This window comes from Silene latifolia, chromosome 3, assembly GCF_048544455.1.
Source record: "Silene latifolia isolate original U9 population chromosome 3, ASM4854445v1, whole genome shotgun sequence".
In the NCBI taxonomy this organism is placed as follows: Eukaryota; Viridiplantae; Streptophyta; class Magnoliopsida; order Caryophyllales; family Caryophyllaceae; genus Silene; species Silene latifolia.
In genome coordinates, this window is record NC_133528.1 from 135901483 (window position 1) to 135925001 (window position 23519).

The 23519-nt window shown below is 36.9% G+C and overlaps 3 protein-coding genes across 4 annotated transcripts; 2 read left to right on the forward strand and 1 right to left on the reverse strand.

Moving 5' to 3' along the window:
• Positions 1-756: 756 nt before the first annotated feature.
• Positions 757-13294, reverse strand: LOC141648101 (uncharacterized). Of its 2 annotated transcripts, none has more exons than XM_074456566.1 (26): positions 13022-13294; positions 12772-12933; positions 11723-11888; positions 11477-11587; positions 11252-11385; positions 10992-11151; positions 8897-8964; positions 8061-8168; positions 7816-7931; positions 6217-6391; positions 5760-5870; positions 5597-5675; positions 5360-5503; positions 5158-5271; positions 4756-4862; positions 4499-4581; positions 4247-4371; positions 4055-4169; positions 3840-3977; positions 2941-3037; positions 2700-2825; positions 2044-2136; positions 1852-1957; positions 1612-1754; positions 1193-1279; positions 757-1103 (listed from the first exon to the last, which is right to left on the reverse strand). In XM_074456566.1, the coding sequence occupies exons 1-26, from the start codon at positions 13163-13165 to the stop codon at positions 984-986; spliced, it is 3132 nt and encodes a 1043-aa protein (XP_074312667.1). In that variant the 5' UTR covers positions 13166-13294; the 3' UTR covers positions 757-983. The 2 variants fall into 2 exon arrangements, with proteins under 2 accessions (XP_074312667.1, XP_074312666.1); XM_074456565.1 differs by having other exon boundaries at positions 11252-11388; positions 13022-13232.
• Positions 13295-13326: 32 nt separating this feature from the next.
• LOC141648102 (signal recognition particle subunit SRP54 2) lies at positions 13327-18613 on the forward strand. The gene is made up of 9 exons (XM_074456567.1): positions 13327-13797; positions 14633-14732; positions 14864-15017; positions 15310-15460; positions 15574-15722; positions 16203-16303; positions 16398-16555; positions 16913-17027; positions 17974-18613. Exons 1-9 carry the CDS (start codon positions 13567-13569, stop codon positions 18309-18311), a joined length of 1497 nt encoding a protein of 498 aa, XP_074312668.1. The 5' UTR covers positions 13327-13566; the 3' UTR covers positions 18312-18613.
• A 1103-nt stretch (positions 18614-19716) lies between these two features.
• On the forward strand, positions 19717-23174 carry LOC141648103 (zinc finger BED domain-containing protein DAYSLEEPER-like). Its single transcript, XM_074456568.1, has 2 exons — positions 19717-19845; positions 20879-23174. The coding sequence occupies exon 2, from the start codon at positions 20879-20881 to the stop codon at positions 22940-22942; it is 2064 nt and encodes a 687-aa protein (XP_074312669.1). The 5' UTR covers positions 19717-19845; the 3' UTR covers positions 22943-23174.
• The last annotated feature ends 345 nt before the right edge of the window (positions 23175-23519 follow it).

Genomic DNA, 23519 nt, shown 5'->3' on the forward strand with positions numbered 1-23519 from the left:
TAAAATATATACATATTTCAGTCTCTGATCAATGTTTATGTTTGGCATTGTAGTAAGACAGACAGCTCTGTTTTGCCAAAAAAATAATATTGTAGTAGGATTCTGTTTTGTGCAGCAGGATTCACGACTTGTATACAAGCATTATTGTTGGCCATTTTAAGGCAACAAGGTAATAAGCTATTTTAACCACTGTTACCCTGACAATGACTCGGGAGTTTACTCGCCACATCACTCTTTCTCAAGAAATACCCTGCGTATAACTTAGGTGCCGATTACTATCTTTGCTGGAAATCTCAATGTGAATCTCTGCAAAATTGAAGCAAGATCGATTGAGTGTCTGTTGATGAAATTGTTTTTGGAGGCCAGCCAGGTACTGGAAACTACTCTACGGATATCATCAGGATCGCTTCGGAGTTTTTTTAATTTAATTCTGTTTAACACCTATTGATGTTTTTCAATTTAATACGGAGTATTTTTTATTGTCGATTTTCACCACTCTGTTTTATTTACTTCAAAATATTCAAAAATATCTAATAGTACTAAAATCATTTTTAAAGTAATTTACTTTTTAACTACAGCTCCAAAATTTCCCTGGACTAAAAGCAATATTATATCACAAATTCACAACATATTCGACTTTTTGAATCCTTATTTATCTACTAGGAGTACTACAAGATTGTTGTTTGATCTAATTTCTTTTTACGAAATGGTTCTTCTGAAACCCTACAAAATTCCAAACAAGTTAGCACCAAAAACTGACTGAGGAAAGTTACACTCAATTGCTTTACTATGTGATTTTCCGTACAAAATGAAGACATAAATTCCGTCTTGTAGCCGATACAGCCAGCTAAACTAATGCCTGCATCTACTCCTACAGTACAACATCCTACAGTACAAAATTGTGAACATTGTATCCCTAAGTTTGGGGAAAACAAAATGCAGCAATCGAAAACACCAGCACATTCAGCGTCAAAGGCTTCCCCTTATTTGCCAAGCCTAGGAGCCTTGAGAAGATGAACACTCCGAACAAATCCTTTACCGGCTTCACCAACCGCCTTTAGCACCTCGACACCATCTATACTATCTTCCTCGCGATCACGTTTCTGAAAACAGACACAATATAAATGAAAAAATGAAAAAAAAAATTGAAGGTTTTATAAATCTCACTACACTAACATATGTCAACACACACCTTTGATGTGGATTTAGTCCATGTTATGCCAATAGCATCGCCACCCAGAGCATCGTACCACAGCTTGAGTGTGTCAGGAAACCCTCCCTGTACACATTTTGGGAAGTAAAATGTAAACCGTAATTACTCCCTCTTTATGTCAATCTAACTTTAGAGCAACTAACTTTATATTTAGTCCTGTCAAAATATTATTGGGTACGGATCTAATAATGCAAGTTTTAAACTCCCTTCGTCCCAGTCAACGATTTACGTTATCTTCATTTTTCCCTCACAGAAAAGTAAAAAACTATTGATTTAGACAAAGGGAGTAAATTTTCCTCCGAAGTACTTTTTGGTTCTAGGAAATTGAAACCATCATATATTAAAAAAGTACAGAGAGTAAAAGATTAACGTAATTAGTAATGTTACAGATTGCATACCTGGAGATCGACAACATAACATTTCAGTGGATCAAAGTCTACCATCAACTTAGTTTTGAGTATATCCAACCTTCCCTTCATATCCTTAGGTCTAAATATGGGAGAGAACTCCTTGCTAGCATTCCCGCGGGCCACAAAAGTCCCTAATAAAATACTTGCATTTTTTAGTATTTCGTAGAGGAATCAAGATTAACCGCAATTCAAATAAAAAATATTGGAACTCATATAATCCCTACATACCTTCATTCACCTCTGATGGGAAAAGGAGATGCTGGGGATATGCCAGTCTATTTCTGTGCAGAAGAACTACAGCATCATAGTTGTTCAAAGGAGTCCGGAAAAGACACTGTCATAAAAGGTGAACATGATAACTCCAACTACCTTGGGAAGATCATTAACAAATCATATTAAAAGAATCGCTTCTTTCCTCACCTCCCATCCATTGGAATCGCACTGATCCTGCCCTACAAGTCTTGTCAACAGATTTGCGCTACTTCGGGCATAAGCAACCAACCTTTTAAGCTCCTTCATCAAATCAAACACGGGAGTATGGTAAAACAAACACGTAACAGTAGAGGCCCAACATGTTTGCAAAGCATATATATTTGACAATTTCACATATAGATGGCGCCATAATACGATTATCAGGAGACTGACCATATCACGGGGGTAGTTTATTGTAAGACTATTTTTTTAGTGGGAGTGGGTTAATGGGTACACATGCAGCGATTTTAGTTAAATGGATTGGTCTCACATTATATTACTATAAGATCGTCTCTCGAGAAAATAACGGTACTCTATTTTATGTTACAAACAATTAAAACATTCAGCCAGACTTTCGGTAACTACCAAACTTAAACCACAGCCACTACTCTGTCCCTATGGTTTCTACTGTCGAGGGACAATCATTAAAAGTTATCTCAGACTGAAATGGAATGAAGAATCTTCAAAGCTTCTAAAGGCCAAACAAAGATGCCATAAAATAAGTAAACTTCAGTGAAAGGAAGCAGCCTGGCTGAATAGGTGAAGTCAGAAATTTAGATAATGTTTCACCATGCTTCAGCAAGCATATCCACTGAAACGCTCACCATGGTATTTGGTGAAGAGTCTGTCCATGCTTCAGATGACTTATCATAAGTTGTTGCCATGTATATTGCAGGGCTAACTTCAAAAGGATTGGCTTCCTGAGCCTTTCTGCTCGACATAAAGTTCTCCTGTAATCATTACATCGTAATTCATTTAAGGTTTTTTTTGGTAAAGAATTCATTTAAGGTTTGTCAGAATAAGTAATCATCATAATTAACCAACTGCGAATTCTTCAACACGTACATTGATTTCGGTCAGATCATCTGTAGTCAAGTCATTGTTTATGTCAACAACCAATGGAGAGAAGTTCCAATCATACTCCGACAACAATCTCAAAAACCTGACAAAAAACATGGATGCAATCAGAAAGTTTTTCTCAAAGTATGCCCCATGAGAACGAGAGTGCGAAGAAAATGATTTTCTATGATAAGAAAACTTGATTCTCATACGTTTCTCTTATAGGTTCATCGACATAAAAATACACTAGACGAGCGGTACAACAACAATGACAAAGCCTTAGTCCCAAAATGATTTGAGAGCAGCTAACACTTACGGAGTGATGTATTTCACAAATTTATGTTCTCCCTCTGTGGGACCTATCCCCACAAAAATAGTTTGCATAATTCCATTTTGGTCCATCCCAGCCAAAAGCTTACATATTCTTTTCTTTTTAAATAGGCTCATACACCAGTTGTATTGTTTACCTAAAAGATGGATCCAAAAGCAATTCTAAACTATTCGCGGTGAGAAAGACCAGGAGTACCAAGTCAAGCTACATGAGGAATCCTATAGTGCTGCTATGCTGTACAACCAATACAATTACCTAACGATTCTTCCATACACCAGGAAAAAAAAGATATAAGTAGGTCATGAATCAACTCCAATTATACAGTAATCTTCCACAGGTCAAAAGATAGAGGCATAGAGCTTCCTTCAATGATGTAAAGGCTATCTAACACGTAAAGTTTTATAACCAATTCAACATTTTTTTCCAGCTTTTTTTTCAACCAATAAATCTGGAGAAATTTACAGAATCTCATAAGAAAATGTCAAAAGGAAAGAATAAAAGGCGAGACAGCTGAGAAGGCCTAGTCTAGTAGTCTTGATAACATTGACTTCAACGCATATTTGAGAAATAATACCTCAAAAAGCCTGTGACTCTTGAATTAGGAGCACGAAACGGCAAGGGATTTAGAAATAAATGAGCGGCCAAGAGCTCAGTAACCTCACATCCCAGACAAGCAGAAAATAGGTGCGAAGCAGCCCACCGTTTTGCAAGCCTTCACCAAACAGAACAACATAAAATTTTTTGCTTATAAAATCACAAACTTAGACTTTGTTGAGTGGACTTGCATACCTTACAACTGCACCATATATGGGAAAACGTCCTTGTAAACCATTGATCATGCTTGAATGTTGACTCCTTACAAAAAGCTGCTTGTCTATCGAAGACACCCGCTTAAATTGGTTACCTTTAACAAAAATTGATTTATTATCAGTGATTTTCCAAGATGATGAAAACAAGTAGTACTAAGAATTTAGCAATTACCCTGCCTTTTCACCAAACTCAGCCCTCTCTCGTGCAAAATTTTAAGCCGAAAAGCATATCCCAAAAGCAATACGTCCACATTGTCTTCAGTGGCAACACAAGTTACGCCATGTTTACTTTGAAGACTACGAAAAAGGCAAAAACAGAGTCGCTGAATATGTTTAGGGTCTTTTCAAAAAAGTCGAGGAGCAGTATATGACCACAACATGTCGAGGAGCAGTATATGACCACAACATGTTCAGACAGTATTACCTTTCTGCAATTTTCAAAAGAAAGGCAGCTTTGGTCTTTTCAGTTGCTACTTCATCCATTGGCCAATTTCCTGACCCTTCCAACTAACAATCAACATTTATAAAATAATCAGGCAGAAAACAAAAACACAAAACAATTAAAACACCTATTTAAGATTTTAAGGAATAAGACAAAACTGCAGAATTGTTACAAGTCCATAAATCCCCAAAATAAGAACACTTATCTATGGACTAAGACCAAATGTTAGAGATGTCCACCTGTATCAAAATGTCCACTGGTTGGACACAGGTTGCAGAAACGTTATGAGATCTTGATCCAGCCAAACCATGAGGCTCAGGGGGGAAAACAGACGTAAACCTGAAAGCTGTAATCACTCGTGATCACCAAAGATATCAAATGAAAATCCAACCAACAGCTTGACAACTAACATTTTTAGTCATCAGAGAGTGCTTGCAAGCTTGAGAATAAAGCTTTACAAGAATAAAAGAAATATGGTATGATATGATGGACCAAAAATACAAGAAAATCAAGCTAGAACAAAAAACGTGTAATATCTCAACTATGATATCGAAATACATCCTATTTATCTACTTTTATCAAGGGAGTAGTCAAGCAGTGAAGCAGGCCCAAATGAACACTAGCTCAGTAAGAAATGCAACCTGGATCTAAGGGCTGAACACTAGATACCCTCAAGGGAATCTCATCCAAAAGGCGCAAGTGCTTTGCTAAAGTTTCATATGCCTTAATCAGGTCTCCTGTTAATGATACTGGATCTGGAAAGGAAAAAAGCACCATATAGCCATAAAAAAAACAGGCAAGCAAAAAAGAATGTCTATGCTATTGATGTGGAATTCAGTTTACCTGCACTGCCGCTACATAGAGAAAAGTCAAGCTGGTCTGCACTAACAGTTATTCTATCCTCCAGTAAAGAAAGATGGCGTGACAATATATGTTCAATGATTTTTTTTACAATGAGATGCCTCTCCACCGGCAGACATTCGAAGCCTGTTAAGTGGCATCAACCTAATAGGTTAGAATAACATGGCAATTTCAAACTCAACTGAAAAAAACCTGACAATATAACCAGTCACTACTTACAAGCAGCCTCGGCAATGGTACCATCCTTAAATCTTCGAAGCTCACACTTCTCTCCCCAAAACTTCCTAAATTTTGCGGCCTATATTGGAAAAAAAAATATAAGAGAGCTTAAAGCAGCAGAAACAAATACAGACCTTTGAATGCTCAGACATGTGAAAATTACCTCCACTTTGTCCTCTGGACTAGGGCCAATGTCAATTTGTCTAAAAGCCTTTTCAACAGAGCTAAGAGTTATACCAATTAGCAATGGTTCTTTATCAAGAGAAGAAAAACCCTGATATTCAAAAACAAATATGTTCACTTAGGAGAAGTTAGGAATTAAGTAAAAACCTAGATTATGGATTAGAAAATAACTACATCCATCTCATTTTTTATTGTCCCCACTTCAGCAATTAATTAATGTCAACTTTGACCATCAACTACTGCAAACATATGTGGATATACTCTCATTTGTACAAAAACTGTCACGATTGATTTGCCAAATATATTACTCTCATTTAATCACTTTAAAAACATGCAGTTATATATTATGAGAGAATATCAATATAAGACACTGATTCACCACTATCATATGGGGACAATATAAATGGAATAGACAGAGTAATGATTAACCTCCTTACATCCTCAAAATGATACGTAGTGGGCCAATTTCTCCAAATGACACGGACAAAGTTTGCTCTATCACTCAGACCCTGGTATAACAGTGAACGCACTTTCTCCTCATACAATCTCCAACATTCATCGTCTACACAATAGCTTGATTGATGAATGCCACTAGCTCCCTTCAAATTCAACCTACAAAGTCATCTTAGAGTGAAGTGAGTTGTAGACATCAAGCTAGGTAACACCAAAACGGACACGGACACGGATACGGACACGGCACGGACACGGCATCCCATTGAATTTAGGACACGGGACACGTTTAATAAAATATACAGTATATATTTTAGTTATAAGCCTTTGATTTTATTTTTGTAAAAGTATTTGATATTAAATTTAAATATGTAAAGGTAAAATTTGGCCTTGATTATAACTCATTTTCATTTTCAACCAAACCTATATTCTAATCAATCTCTTTCAACATCTCATTTTTCGTCTAAAGAACATCATTCACCCCAAATAATGTCAAAATACCAAGGACACGCGTCGGACACGCGCCCAAATACCATGGACACGCGTCGGACACGTGCCCAAATAAAAGTAGGAAGTTAGACACGGCTTTATAGGTGTCCGACACGTTTAGGCGTGTGTCCGAGGAGTGTCGGTGTCAGACACGGGACGGCTGTTTAAGAGAAGTGTCCGTGCAACCTAGACATCAAGTACAAGATTTTTTTTTCTTTTAAGAGTTAATAATTATTAATGCGGATATTTAACGAGCCATCCTCAAAAACACATTAAAGAACAAGAAAATGCAATTCAGGAGTTCACTTTATACATGGTAAAGGAGCAAGTTCACTTTGAAGTTGAACCATCACAAAAGACATTAAAGATACCCCACTTCAAAACAATTTTATTGTCTCCATTTAACTTTGGTGGTCAAAGGCTAACTTTGACCAAGATTTTCTCACAATATACAATAGTTACAACTGTTTTTAAATGAGAAAATGAAAATAGTTGTTTTGTTAAATGAGCATAAATTCCACATATTAATTCCATATATATATGGACAAAATAGTAAAAGTTTAGGTGGCCAACAAAGTCAAGTTGTGTCAATAAATCTGGGACTAAGAGAGTAATAAATTTTTAAAAGACCCCAACATAAATGTAATGATCTCTTAAGGACTGCAAACTCTTTAACAAACTACTGAATTTGAACATCCAAAAGCCATTAAAACCCATCCTCTACACAAACATGCATCACAATCAAAAGAATAGATGATCAACACTCGATATCCCTGGACAAAATAAATCAAACAGCTAAATCCATCTGCTTGAAAGAAGTAATGTTTGGTGAGAACTATGACTGGATCAATTTGGGAAAATGGTGGGTAACAGGTCTTGTGAAGAGTTCTATTTTCTATGGTAAGAAGATCATTAAATCAATATAATAGGTTTGAGGGTAGAGAGTTGGTCACTTTATAAACAAAATAGTTATCTCTCTCGTTGACAATTGAGTTTCAAATGCAGCCCAGCCACTTCTTTCGGCTTAGGAATTGGACACTCTCCTCTCCTTATAGGTGTGGACCTAGTATGACCAAATTCAATAATACAAACTTTACCTTATGCAATAGTCATACTTGACAGCAAAATCGCACTTGGTCAGAAAAACCTCTTCAAATCCAAAGTCTCTACATTTCCCTATGCAATTGAGAGTCAATGCAGCTTCACTTTGGAGCTTCAAATTAAATAAGTATACAGTGAAAAAATAAGTATACAGTGAAATAAAATAAGTATACAGTGAAACAAAATAAGATTTAAGTTCCACAAACGGAAAATATGTGAAGCTAGGATCTGCGAAAAATACCTCAAGAAAACTGCTCTTTGACATCCGGAATGCAAAATTCAAACTTGCAGAACGATCACATATAAGTACTGGAAATAATCGCAGACATTTTATTCTGTCCTTCAGCTCCTAGGATCTCAAAAGAAAATAAACATTAAAAAAATGCCTACAAGTGAAACATAAATTATTAGCAAAGCATACCATAATGCCATCTGGATGCATCAAACCTTCTCGAAATTTAAAAAATCAATGACCTAGGATGTACAAACTTAATATCAACCTTGAGATTTCTTATCAAATGGACACAGTAATTAGGAATGAACAAATTGTTTATGGAGTCTACAGGTTGTCCAGGGATATATCATACATATACTACGAAGGTTAAAAATTAAAAATTGATGATTACAATGACAGCTTTAATATATATATTGCGAGTGTGATATAGATCAAATTATCAAAACAACTAAAAAACTCACACTATACTACAGCAATACTTGTGATATTTTGGAGGGATGACTACAATCTACACTGGAGCTTCTATCTTGCATTTTTTTCAAGGAACATGCACATGCAAGGATGGACTATGAAATAAAATACTCATAGGAGAGAACATAAATGTGAATAGTTTTACATTTGTTCTAGGTTCAACTTTTAATATACACACAGGGAAGTGTGATAGGGAGAACAAGACAAACGTCCCACCCCATTAAACATATCTAGAGGGGAACATAGACTATTGTTAAGGATGGACTAAGATGGGTTTAAGGATAGACTAAGATGGAATAATTGAACTATTCACGTGGACACAGGGAGTATCATTAAGCACAAAACAAGTTCTAGCATCAAAAGAATATTACCTCCGCTGAGACTGCAAGGTCTTCTTTGGACTGAAATACTAAGCCTGTCTCCCATGTCTTCGAGTTGGCTGTAACCAAGGTAGTACATTATAAATTTAATACATGCTTCATATACAAAACAGTTTCAGAAGAGAGAAATTTCGAAGGAATCACTACTTAGGAGACAGTGTCAAGGGATCCTAGAAAACAAGATTGCAAGTCTGAAAAACTTGTTCAACGTATTAAGTAATGAGAAAAAACAAAAACCCACTACATGTTTATCTACTAAATTTCAGGGAAATACAGATAAGCTCACAAGGTCAAAGCAATCTGACCAACTATCAGACATATTAGTGTTATGTTTGCAGTTATGTTTGCTTCTACGAATCACATCGCACTTGTATTATAGTGGACAGCGCGAACTGCTTTTAGTAGAAAATAAATTAGGAGAGACATGTAAAGGAGTGTAGGTGGATACATCTAACCATGTAATTATGTTTACATTGATGTAACTAGAAAAAAGTTTTTACTGCATCAAACATTTTATTTCATTACACTATTAGTCCTACATTTCCCTTTCGATTCCCACCTTCTTAAACTACATTAAGTAAGAGTGCAAGACACATTGGAATAGTGACAACATCCAGCCAAAAATAACCTCAGAGGGTTTAAATTACACTCCTTCTGAATTAGGGTTTTCATCCCTATTTCCTTTTTTGGTTGAGTCACCGTTATTCACTATTTCCTTATCGGTAAGTTATTAACATACAATAGGACCAAAATACCATGATTATATGTCATCATATACCAACATTCTCAATCACACAACCTACATTGCAAACTACCAAACTCAGTACCATAACTCAATCTCATGACCCCAGCCAGCCAACATCCTCACTCCTCGAAATTAGCTCCCCTACCCCAGAAAACCTCCACTACCCCATTGAAAATTGCCCCACGCCCACGGTTACAAATCCGAAATCTCCAACCCACAAAAAAAACCTCGATCTAGGGTTTTCAGGGGTGGGGTAGTTTTCATGGTTTGGGTGGTTGTTTCATAGAGGCAATTTCCAGCGAGGTGGTGGTCGTTTCAACTTTTGTGTGGGAGATTTTCAAGGTGAGAGAGGGTGTTTCTGGGATGGATGATGGTGGTTCCATGGTAAGGGTGTTGGTGATGATAGATTGGGAGTGAGTGGGGTGGTGGTGGTGGTGGGTTAGGTTTAGGTTGGCGGCGTGGTGGAGGACTAGGTTGGGGTTGAGGTGGGTGTGGTGGATAGTTCATGTGGTTGGTGGATGAGAGCGTGTTTAGAGATAACTGAGTAACGTGAGGGTAGAAAGGTAATTAAGCCATTTTCATCAATTCCTTATTCTTGGAGCCCAAAGTAAAAACAACAAAACTCGGAGGGGGGCAAGAGGCCAAGATGCCCAAAAATGAGAAAAGCTTGTTTTTAACCCCTTGAAGGTTTCTCCTGATCTATTTGATTTACAGATCATTTCCACTATGGTGCCCTAGAGTTTGAACTAATTTTACTTGGGTCCCCTGAAGTTTCACTTATTTGACCTCAGTGACATGAAATTTGAGCTATTTTGCATTTTTATGAAATAGAGGGTAACATCAACAAAATGTATGTCCTACTACAAATACTTTCAGCAAAATAAAGTACTCCATCGCTATTTTTTGCCAAAAAAATGAGTGAAATTGCACATTAATATTAGCTTTACTGGTTATTTTTGCACTTTACTATGTAAAAAGTGTCATCAATATAAAATTTGACTATGTTATACCTAAGGTCACCAAAACAGACAAATTTCAAATCCAACGTCACGCAAGTGCGAAGTACCCAAACCTCGTGCACACGAAAGTAGAGTGAGTGAAACCTTACAGCACCGAAGTAGTGAAGTGTGATTAGATCAACCCAAATGACACCGAAATTGAAAAAATCCACGAGTTTCCACCCTCCACGCACCGATATAACACGTACAAAGACACAACGAGGAGGCAAAAGACAAGTCCAGAAATATCCATGGAAAAAGATACAGAAAATCAACACACAGAACACAAGTACTGTTTCCTATTGTTTTAGTAAAACCTTAAAAGTAACCAGATTTAGCATACCAATGAAGTCTAAGGTAACACGAAAAATTTGCATAGCACTCATTGATTTGTTGAATGATCTCCCAGTCCCTTTCTGAGCAAGATATGACATTATGACGGTGATTAGATGGCCATTCAAGCAATCGTGGCTGTATATTGAACTTCTCTGGCGTGCCCACACCTATAGCAATAGAGAGAGAGAAAATTACCACCTCATAAGTATTTGGATAATACTATAATAGACAAAATAACCAACACAGATAGTTGTCCTGTTTCCAGACCTTCATCAAAGCCAGAGCTTTGCCGAGTTCTTCCCAACCATGAAAAATTCCTTTAGTAAGTTCAGAAACTTCCTCAATAAAAATGTCCTCTAAAATGCTACTGTTATACTTTGGGGTCGGAACAAAAACACCTTCTTCTGGAGAAGAGCCAATAAGTTCATTAGAAACAAAACAATAGGGTATTCAGTACTTCCGATACTAATAAGGGGGACAAAGTCAATATACCTTGATTCAGAGCACGCACATTATTCCGATTTGCAATCAGCTTCTCAGTTTTAAACAACGAAGAGGCCGTAGGAATTATTCTAATTGAAAACCCGGGTACACTGGCATCATCTGGAACAAAGCAACTGGTGTATGAGGACGCAACTCAATTAACAAATAACAAAACATCACACAATTTAATTTTTGTTAAAACAAATTCAACAGCCAAACAATAGACTAAAGAGCTTGTATTACATAAAGCCACACCTGAATAGATGACTAGTATAGGCTTGCGAGCTTCACATTGTGGAGAAGACCATTCAACCTTGCAAGGTAGGGAAGAAGACTCCAGGTACTTCTTAACGATGCAGAGATAAAGGAATCTTTTGGCATGATACCGGTGATTTAAATTGTCTTTAACAAGAAAACATTCCTACAAAGAAGAAGTTTCTTTTCAGTCATGGCAATACAGCAAAAAATAACTGAGAGTGAAGACTGAAGGAGGCTATAAGTTTACTTAAAAAAGTCAGACATAAGCAAAAATAAAGGAAACCAAGCGATCAAAGAAATTATTACAATTAGTAGCTTTTCGGCATATCATATTACACGGAGTATGATGGTTGGTAGCCGTGAGCCAACTGAGAAATGACAAACCTCATTTATCATCTGCTTCATAAGTAGAGCTACAATTTACTATAACTTCATCTATTTAAGTTAATAATAAAAAGCACTTATTTCTCAGTTCCTACTACAATTCCGTCCACAGAACAAATTCAAAAACTGCTTGTCCTAAGCAAATGATCAAAATGCCACTATTGCTCTTTAGTCTATATAAAATCTTTATGATCGAAATTTCCTTTCTAAGATTGATTAATCCAAATAAAGGTACATCAAATTGCACAATAATAACTAAAACAACTAAACACACCAGTAAGTGGATTATACATCCGATGTACTACCACCAGTTTTGTAGTTTTTGAGCATTATAATAAAATTTTCGATTTTTGTTTTAAAGTTTTTGAGTTTTACTATAAAGTTTTTGAGTTAATTCACTTAAACATTAAGCTCAAAAAATTACAATATAACTCAAAAACATTACATATAAATATAAGCTCAGTTAAAATTTGAATTTTGACGGCAAAAAATTAAAATGTAACTTATAAACTTTATAAAGCTTAGAAAAAAAATAAAACATAAGCTGAGGTATGAGGTACACAGGTGTATGTTCCTATTTCTCCTAAATACACAGGTGAATTAACAAGTAATCATCCAAGAAACAAAAAAGCGGAAAAAGTAGAGAGAAAAGAAGGTAAAACCTTAGGCAAACGCAATAAGAGATCAACATTAATATCGGGGCGAACAATGCAAGCAAGAGAATAACTTCCAGCGAGTTGGATGGATTCAGGCCTCTTAAACCTAAATTCAACCTTATCAGCTCCAACATCTCTTACGAATCCCGGTGCAATATCCGCCGTCACCTGCAACACACACAATCAAATCAATTAAGTTGAAAAATCAGTAACTAGGGTTAGGGTTTAGGGTTTAGGGTTTAAGGTGGAGAGAAACCTGAAAGTCTTCAGGAATATTGTTGATGATGGCTTTAATGGAGGAGACGGTAGTATTAACGAGGTGAGTGAATGAAGGAGTGTGTTCAAATATGACGTCTTTAATCAACTGGCTTACTCTCTCTCCGAGTGGCTCCACCGCCATTTCAGGGTTTCTAGCGGCGGACTTACGGTGGCGTATGCGGTGAGGGAGCTACGAGTCGGCGGCGGCGGCGGCGGGAGGAGGTGTAGAAACGGTTGGAGGGAGAGCTAGGGAGGCAGAAGAGATGATGACGAGGGTAAGTAAGCAAGGAGCCTATGTATTAGAAACTGTATGAACTGGGCCCAATTTGTGGCCCAATTAATATCGTCGTCAAAGTTAATAAAACTTTCCAATTTTGCCCTCATAGGTAATCAAAATCCATATCTTCTCGGCGAATGGCTTAATCTCAATCTTCCTCCTAACATAACAATCAATCCTTCACCCATCATCATCGCAATCCCTAATTCCCTAATTCAATTTTAATCCCCAAAAATCTAGGGTTCATCAACAAAAAATAATCAAAAATGGTGTTAGCAGAATTAGGGGGGAGCATCACGCGTGCTCTCCAGCAGATGAGCAATGCTACAATAATCGATGAGAAAGTTTTGAATGAATGCCTTAATGAGATCACTCGCGCCTTGTTACAATCCGATGTTCAATTCAAGCTTGTTCGCGATATGACTACTAATATTAAGAAGATCGTTAATCTTGATGATCTTGCTGCTGGTCATAATAAACGCCGTATTATTCAGCAGGTTTACATTTTGATTTTTCAAATTAGGGTTTTTCGTTTTGTTTTCGGTTTCGGTTTTGATCTTTAATTCTGGTGTTATTATATTTACTGCTGGAGTTTCCTGTGATTTGTTTAGCCATAGCCGGGTGTTTTCGAGGCATTTAAGTAATTTTGTTATTGTTATCGTTGTTGTTATTAATATTGATATGTTGTAGTCATAGGCGAGAGACTTTCACGGATTATACCCAAGTTTTGATATGATTACTTTGTTATGGAGAGTATTAACATGATTTATATGGTCTATGTTACTCGGAGGTGGATGCGTTTCATAGTGTTGGACATAAAATCTTGTCCAGGTGTCGTGTGGACGTACGACAAGGAGCCAATTTGAAGTGTTTATGGGAGGTTTTGATTAGGTTGATGCTGATTTCTGGGCTTTGGTTTGTAAAGCTGAATATTAGTGGTTTGGCGCGGTGTTGTGGTTTGGAGTTTGATTTAACACAACGAACAGAGTAGGGTTCTAAGATCATTGATGGGTTCAAATATATTCCAGGAATGTAGTTCACAAATGAATTATATATTAGTAGGGATGCTTCCATTTAAGGATCTGCTGAGCGAATCCCAAACTATGCAACTGTGGTTACTCATGAATATGCACATGGTTGGTGGTGGTTGGCTTAGTAAACTAGGTAGTTCAGATTTCCATAAACATTACTCCATACAATTTAGAAGGGAAATTTAGTTGGGCAATGTGTGTCTCAGGTAGAGTTGAATAAAATTGTTGGCACATTGTAGATCTTTTAACTCGTAGGTGCCACTTAAATTTAGTTGGGCAATGAACGGTTTTTTTTTCCTAGGCTGTCTTCAGTGAGCTGTGTAAGATTTTGGATGCTGGGAAGCCATCTTTTGTCCCAAAGAAGGGGAAAACAAGCGTTGTTATGTTTGTTGGTTTACAAGGTAATCAAAACCTTAACCATTGGAGTATTTTGAGTTTGTCCTTGTTCTACATTCAGGCTCTCACTTGCCTCCTTCTGACTTTCGTGTGAATTGATCTCCCTTTATTATTTTGCTACATATTATTATACCAGGTTCTGGAAAGACAACAACTTGTACAAAGTATGCACATTATCATCAGAAAAAGGGTTGGAAACCAGCTCTTATTTGTGCTGATACTTTTAGAGCTGGTGCTTTTGATCAGTTGAAGCAGAATGCGACCAAAGCAAAAATTCCATTTTATGGAAGGTACCTTTAAACCATCATATGCTTTTACTCCTTACTTACACTTCTATAGCTTGTTATGGAGATGGGGAATTTATAGAGGCGGCCTTTCAATACACGTAATGCTTTTACTACTTGCTTACACTTCTATAGCTTATTACACGTAATGCTCATAAATCAACAGATCACATTTTGTAAAAAGTATAAAAAGGTAGTTTGACTAGAAGCAACACACTTCCACTTTCCATGTATTTATAGCTTGATAGATGGGTTTGAAGTATATCTCCTCTGGTTATAACCTACTTTTTGTCAACAGTTATATGGATTCAGACCCCGTGACGATTGCTGTCGAAGGTCTAGAAAAGTTTAAAAAAGAAAATTATGATCTTGTCATTATTGATACAAGTGGACGTCACAAGCAAGAAGCAGCTCTGTTTGAAGAAATGCGACAAGTTGCTGAGGCAACGGTAATCGCGATAACTACTTTATTCTTTGGCCTTGCTTGCTGTTGTCTATACTGTGCTGTGTTGTGTTGAATGAGAACTAGTTGATTAGTTGTGTCGAATTATTGTTATTGCAGAAACCAGATCTTGTCATATTCGTCATGGATAGTAGCATTGGTCAGTCTGCATTTGAGCAAGCTCAAGCATTTAAGCAAAGTGTCGCTGTTGGTGCTGTTATTATTACAAAAATGGATGGTCATGCAAAGGGAGGAGGTGTTCTTAGTGCGTAAGTGTCCATTTTAAGTCAACCTGTTTTTTTGTTTTTTTTTTTTTTTGTTTTTGTCTTTTTTCAATTTTTACGATCATTGATTACGTTGCCTCCTACTAATTTGGAGGCTATCCAGTCTAAATGAAGGATAAGACTAAATATAGTATTAGGAAGAGTAACAACAAACGTAGAAAGTAATCAATTCTTCAACAGTTCAACTAGTCACTCAAATGATGGCAGGAGGAAGTTGGATGTATTACTTCTCTTTTCGTCCGTTCAAATCGATTCACCAACATTTCAATATTGGGCAACTTTTGAAAAACTCTGTTAGAAGTACATGGGTTCAGTATCCCTGCTCTTATATGCCGTCTGCACTTGAAAGCAAGCTTTCAAATTTTCAGGATACTCTTGCTAGAATCCAGCATATAGGTTTCATGTTTGGTTTGCCATTTTATTTGACCTCCAGCGTCGTTGAATTGCTGTTATGTTTAAATGCAGCGTGGCCGCAACCAAGAGTCCTGTGATATTCATAGGAACAGGAGAACATATGGATGAATTTGAAGTTTTTGATGTCAAGCCATTTGTTAGCCGCCTTTTGGGTATATAAATCTAACCTTCTATTTTGCACTTTGTTTAACAATTTGATATATTTATTTCCTTGATGTTAACAGTATATCTCTCTTTCTTTGATAGGTATGGGTGATTGGTCCGGGTTTATGGACAAGATCCAAGAAGTTGTTCCCATGGACCAGCAACCTGAACTTTTACAAAAGCTGTCTGAGGGGCATTTTACTCTCAGAATCATGTATGAGCAATTTCAGAATATACTTAAGATGGGCCCTATCGGTCAGGTGGGCTATATATTCTTTTTTAGCTTGATGTGTACATCATTTTACTGATCAATGATCTTAACTTCTGAAAATGTGTGCCTGTGTAATGTTTGGGATAGGGCAACATTAGTTTCCTTTGTTGAAACTCCTACTGAGGTCTGCTATTTAAATTTGTGTCAACTACTAGCTCTTTTTTTTAGAGTTTTTGGATGTGACTCAGTTTTTGATATTTATAGATGTTCAGACAAACGTGTTGTCTGAGTGATGTAGTGGTTGCTGTCTTTGTTTTTCTTTCTTATTTAGTACTGCTTTTGGTTTGATTCAACTTGAAACTTATTTTCGTATTAAATGAAACCAAGTACCCCGTTTCTGCTGTAGGTATTTTCAATGTTGCCTGGTTTCAGTGCTGAGCTAATGCCCAAAGGTCAGGAGAAGGAAAGCCAGTCAAAGATTAAGCGATATATGACGATAATGGACTCAATGACAAATGAAGGTCAGTTAACTTGTCACAGTTTGGCTTTCCTTTTTCCTTAAGTCATGTTGTGACCATCCCAGTGTGAGACCAACACTTTACGTATTTATTCCTCAATTTGTGAATAAATGGTTTTTTTTTTTTGAGATAAGGAAACGAAACTAGGTCAACCTTAATCGACCCATCACATCCTCGCGGATGAGAGCGGTAATCAAAAGTAAAAAACTTTCAGATTACCCAAATCATAAAAAAGGGGAGCAAAGTGTACAAATTAAAACTCTCCATTCTCAAATATTTCCATAACTAATAAAAACATCACAACCTTTCGGTAATCGTCAATAGTTCAATACCGGAGGCTTAAGGATTCAGATCTGTATTCCAAACAAACGCTGAAGTTGAAGAAACCAAAAAACTAAATAATTCCAACATAAATTCTGATCGAGTTTGCTAAAATCAAATCAGAGTTTAACCCTCATTTATTTTTAACCTTCATGCTGAAGATATATTGATTGTAAATAACTCTCCGGGCTAAAAGTGGAGAGTAAAAACAATCAGATCTTAGAGAAGGTAAAAAATAAAACAAGAAAAAAGACTAAAAAAATAAGTTCTAAGGTAGAAGAAGAAAAAACTGGGAAAGAAAGAGACTCATCTTTTTTTTTTCCAACGATTTGAGGGCTTTTGGATAGCTTTTCCTCTCTCTAAAATTTAAGAGAGAAGTTGCGCCATATGCACCATTTTTTTTCCATCTTTGTTTTATTTGTGGATAAATGGTTAGTCAAATATAAAGACGGTCTCGTGTAAGAATTTAGATTCATTTTATATTAAAACTGTGAGATTAACTGATAATCTGATCAATTTCTACTAGGACTTATTAACAAGTATAGAGATTAGAGGCTGGTCTTCTTTGTTACCTCGAGTATTTTTAAACTAGAATCCACTCTTACTTTTTTTGATTATTTTGTTGCAGAGTTGGACAGTTCGAATCCAAAGCTTATGAACGAGTCACGAATCATGCGTATTGCCCGTGGTTCAGGCCGTCATGTTAGAGAAGTTGGGGACATGTTAGAAGAGTTCAAACGACTTGCCAAGATATGGAGCAAGATGAAGGGACTTAAGATCCCTAAGAAGGGAGATATGAGTGCATTATCTAGAAATATGAATGCACAACACATGCAAAAGATCTTGCCACCCCAAATGATGAAGCAAATTGGAGGCATGGGTGGCTTACAAAACTTAATGAAACAAATGGGTAACATGGGTTCGGCTAAGGACATGATGGGTATGTTTGGAGGCGCGGACAAGTAACCAGTTATCATTACTGGGTCACTCGAGTCAGGTTTGCTTTGCCCAGGTCTAGTCTGGCTACGTTGCTGCTGACTGCTGATCTTGTTTGCCGATGTGGCGAGTTTAGCTCCAAAAGTACAGTTATAGGTTACCTTGCTTTATTTGTTCTATTCTCCCCTAACTATTGCAAACCTATGGACTTGTTTTGCTAATTACTTCTAGCCTGTTCAAATGTGGAGTACAGTTTTTTTTTTCAAAAATTTAAGCACGTTGAATCTATATTCTCAAATATAGCTCCAAAAATAGAAATATGTATTCGTATATTTCTTTCTGTATGGTATGACATTTAGCTGAATTTAGAAAATAAGGTTAGTCTAGAGAATTTTGTGTCGAATATACTCCCACATAATTTGGATCTCATCACGAGCACGTTGAAAACAACCTTTAGGTTTACGTTACAATAACACAAATACGAAGACTCGGCTCAATATCCCTGAACTCTCTTAAACCCGAATTACCTCGACTCAATTTAGGGTTGGATTGAGTGGGTTTATACGCATTCTTTACCGGTTAAATGAGTCACAAAGGCATTACAATAAGGAGGTGTTTGATTCATGTAAGGGTAAAGGAATGGAATTTAAAAAGGCAACGGAATAGAATTACCCTAAATTTAACATGTTTGGTTGTTTTATCAAAAGGGATAGAATTAACTCCAACACCACCCAACTACACCACCCAAACTATTCTCCACCGCCCGCCACCACCACCACAAACAGCCAAGATGACCCATACCCTCCACTACATCCAACATCGGCAACACCTCAACCACCGTTTTCGGCGCTCTCTCCCTTGCCCACCGCCGTACACATTGCCACCCCAATATCCGAAAAACTCTCCCCCCCGATATCAACAAAATTATTCTTGTTGCATATATTAACCTAAACTCATATTGCAAGCCGGTTTCAATATATTTATTGTCAGATTATTTCACAATTTGAAGTGAAAGTGGTCATACATGTAATACAATAGGTAAAAATCATAGTTACAAAAAAAACTGGTATGCTTATTATGAAATTAGATACATAATTAAAAAGTTAATTTGGGACACGATCAATGATAAAAACATCACGAAAAACACATAAAGAGATACGAAAGAGCTGTCTCTCAACAGCTTCGTGAGAAACCGTACCATCACATAATCATAATAATAATACCATATCACCGGTTCACTTTCTTAAAGGTTATCAACAATATATAGCATAACATCTATATTATTATATTACTTTAGCATAAATTTGGAAAGTGATTAAATCAATAAATATCACAAAACTTTTATCACAAAATTATCAAAAAACGGCAAAATAACCTCCATGAGTTGAAAAAAACCGCAGTATATATACACAAAGAAAACCAAATAAATGGACCCCCAAGAAAAAGTCGTAAAGCCCTAACAACCAAAACCCCTCTATCGCCGCTCGGTCCAATTTTAGGGTTTAAGCCTAAAGCCCATCAATCTTCATCTTCTTCTTATTCACTTTTCCCTCTTCTTTTCACTGTAATTTTCTCATCTTATCTCTATTTTTTCTCCTAAATTCATACTGCATTCATTTACTTTCTTCTTGTTTATTTACTCTTTTATTTATATTATTGTTTTTATTATTTCTAGGGTTTATATCTTTTGTTTTTTGTTGTTCTTGTTAATGATATATTGTTTTGGGTTTATATTTCTGGGTTTTTGATTTGTTATTGTTTTATGACATGGGTTGTGTTTGTTTTGGTTAATTTGTTTAGTTTTGATTTTTTTTTTGCGGTTTTACTGATGTTTTTTCGTGGCAGTTTCTGGTGAAATTTGGAAACTGTTTGTAAATATTTTTAATATTTTTGGTTTTTGAATTTAAACTGTCAGTTTGTGATATGTTCATGCCAAAATTTGTATTCATGTCCTTCTTGTGAGTATCTATGAGACTATGACAGTATAGTATTGTTTAATTCTTTAATTTGTTACAATGCCGTTGATTATATGCATAGGGAGAGGAATTCGGTCGCAGCGTTGTCTAGTTTTCGCGGTGTTTGAGTAATGCTGTGGATAAGTTTTACAAGTTTCTGTGTGTTTTGTTGCCACATTTGTATTTCATGGACATTTGCTCCAGTTTCTGTGTGTTTAAATAGTTGTTGACGCGCTAATATAATTGATTTTTACATTAGGTGCTTGTTTTTTAACATTTCATTGTGTCAGGCTACATAAGCCTTAGAATATATGGGTTTTGGGATTTTGTTGGTAATAGTGCGCGATTAGTCATGTACGGTTCTAAGGATGATTCATGTCAGCCGACCCCAAATCTTCATTTTGGGATTAATGCTCGATGTTGTTGCTGTCTTGTTTATATTTTTGAAATCATTATGCTCAAATTATACTGTGTATGATAAACTCTGTATACCAAAAGTTGGCGAGAATGAGCAAAAAATTATTTTCTGATGTCTATGAACCCCTATTAGCGTAATACTACTGCATGGATCCGCTATTGCTTGCAGTAGTAAATGTAGGTGTTTGAATGTTACTGATGGGAAGTTCTATTTGAATAATGTAGATGAATGGTATAATTGAAGAAGCCCTCATGCTAACGGATGGCAATATTGTAGAACAAAATAATATAGTGACTCTTGAAGAAAAGTCGAATAAACGCAGGAGAAAGAAGTCTGAAGTTTGGCAATACTTCACTACTCAACCCATAAGTGAAGATTGTACCCGAGCTTGCTGTAATAAGTGCAATAGGTCATTTGTGTACATAAATGGGAAAAAGCAATCAGGAACTAGTCACCTCAGGCGACACATTATTAGTGGTGCCTGCGCTTCCAAACAGGTTGACCAGGGGACAGGCCGACTTTTTCCTTCCACGCCTAGCTCTCAAAATGCTGCAATTACAGCACCACCACGAAAACGATGCCGCGCAACCCCGGGATCAGTGACAGCTGCATTAGATCAGGAACATTGTGTTAATGAGCTAGCCAGAATGATCATACAGCATGAGTACCCAACAAATATGGTTGAACAGCCGGGTTTCATTGACTTTGCTCGGAGTCTTCACCCCCAGTTTACTATGGCTAGCTTTAACTCGATTCAGAGTGAGATTGTGATCGTTTATAGGAGAGAGAAACGTTCGCTCGCTAATATGCTTGCTGAAATCCCCAGCAGGGTCAGCCTTACTCTGGATATTTGGTCAACAGACCAAACTGTGGGTTATGCCATGTTGAGTGGTCATTTTATTGACGCTGATTGGAAGTTGCAACGCCGTGTCCTCAACTTCCTCGTGGTGCCTTTTCCGGAATCGGATGTTGCTTTTAATCATGCTATTGCTACTTGTCTGTCAGAGTGGAAACTCGATAGCAAACTGTTTGCACTTACTCTTGATCAATCTTTTGCAAATGAAGCTGCTGTGGGAAACATTAGAAGCCTGCTTTCGATAAATAATCCTCTCACGCTTAATGGCCAATTTTTAATGCATCATTGCTATGCTCGTGTTATTAGCCGTCTTGCACAGGAAGCCCTATCAACAATGAGTGAAGTCGTTGGTAAAGTTCGTGACAGTGTGAAGTATGTAAAATCTTCCGAGTCTCGAGAAGGGAAATTTAATAAGCTCAGGGAGAAACTTCAAGTTCCTTGTAAAGAGAACTTGGTCCTTGATAACCAAGCGAAATGGGACTCTACTTATCGTATGCTATCAACAGCTTGTGGGTTAAAGGAAGTATTTAGTTGCCTGGATACTTCCGATGCTAATTACAACATTGCCCCCGTGGCGAATGACTGGAAGCGTATAGACACGCTTTGTGCCTATCTGAAGCTTTTCTTTGATGCTGCTAATACCCTAACGGCTGAAACCTACCCTGCCGCCCATACCTTTTTCCATGAAATTTATAAGATTCAATTTGAGTTGATGCATGGAGCATTCAGTGAGAATCACAGTATTAGTGACTTAGTCAGACCTTTGTATGAAAAGTTCGACATATATTGGAGGGATTGTCGTGTGGTTTTGGCAATGGCGGTAGTCATGGACCCACGATACAAGTTGAAACTTGTGAAGTTCACATTAAGTAAGCTGTACGGTGAGGACGATGGTGACATATGGGCAAGGACTATTGATGAAAGTATACATGATTTATACCTTGAATATGTTGCTCAGACTTTACCTTTGCCATGGATTCACACGGAACAAGGATATGACGAGTTTATTAAAGCCGAATCCCTTGAAGATGAAGTAGGTCCACCTTCAGATGTCGGGATCTCAGATTTCGATGTGTATATTTCTGATTTTTCTAGTAACAGTGAAACGTCCGAACTTAATCAGTATTTGGAAGAGGATCTTTTGCCGAGAGATGAACTTGACGTCATTGATTGGTGGAAATTCAAGAGAATCCAATACCCAACTCTTTCTAAGATGGCAGCCGACTTACTGTCGATACCATTTAGTACCGTGCATCGGGATTCCGTGTTTGATACACAAACCAGAAAGTTGGATAGTCACCAGTGTTCTTTACGGCCTGGAACTTTAGAGGCCATGGTCTGTGCGAAAGACTGGTTGCAGTTCGGAACAGATCAGGGTTCCGACATGGTAGGTATTACGATTACACCATTAGCTGTAAAGAAAGAAGAATAACTGTTGGTGGTTGGATAATATCTTAGATTTTGCAGATGGTAAAGGTATCTAGCTTCTTTTTTATGTACTCTAGGCTACAGTTTTTTTTTCTTTGAAAATAGTACGTAATATTACAGTGATTCGGATAGAAAGTTTGTCTCTTTTGGCGAGACATACAGCTTAAAAATAAGAAGTACTAGTATTCTTTTGTAGTTGCGTTATGAAGAAATTCAATCAATTTTGTTGTCAGAAATATGGGTGGTGTCCTCTGCTTTTGCTTTGCGATTTCCGTTTCTTCCAAAAGAAAATGGAGATGTACTGCAATTAGATATAAACTGATCTTAAGTTGATGGCCGTGAATGCAATCTGATGAGATCAGAGAAGGCGAGCAGCAAGCAGTGCAATTTTTATTTTTTTATTTTTTTTTTTTTATTTTATTTTTTTTTTTTTTTAAAATGAGTGAAGATTCCAGGGGACAACTAGTTTCGAACCCTGGTCGAAGGCACTACCGTCAACAACCTTGCTAGTTACAACTTACAACATCACAATATGTAATGGTACTGAGCAATGTGAGCCATCTGCAGTTCTGCACTATCTA

Coding starts and splice junctions, on each gene's coding strand:
- LOC141648101 (XM_074456565.1), bottom strand. CDS start 13,165: ATGGCGGTGGAGCCACTCGGAGAGAGAGTAAGCCAGTTGATTAAAGAC. Junction 12,934..13,021: donor ATATTCCTGAAGACTTTCAG/GTTTCTCTCCAC, acceptor TGTGTGTTGCAG/GTGACGGCGGATATTGCACC. Junction 5,272..5,359: donor TCTATGTAGCGGCAGTGCAG/GTAAACTGAATT, acceptor TTTCCTTTCCAG/ATCCAGTATCATTAACAGGA.
- LOC141648102 (XM_074456567.1), top strand. CDS start 13,567: ATGGTGTTAGCAGAATTAGGGGGGAGCATCACGCGTGCTCTCCAGCAG. Junction 13,798..14,632: donor AACGCCGTATTATTCAGCAG/GTTTACATTTTG, acceptor TTTTTTTCCTAG/GCTGTCTTCAGTGAGCTGTG. Junction 14,733..14,863: donor TATGTTTGTTGGTTTACAAG/GTAATCAAAACC, acceptor TTATTATACCAG/GTTCTGGAAAGACAACAACT.
- LOC141648103 (XM_074456568.1), top strand. CDS start 20,879: ATGAATGGTATAATTGAAGAAGCCCTCATGCTAACGGATGGCAATATT.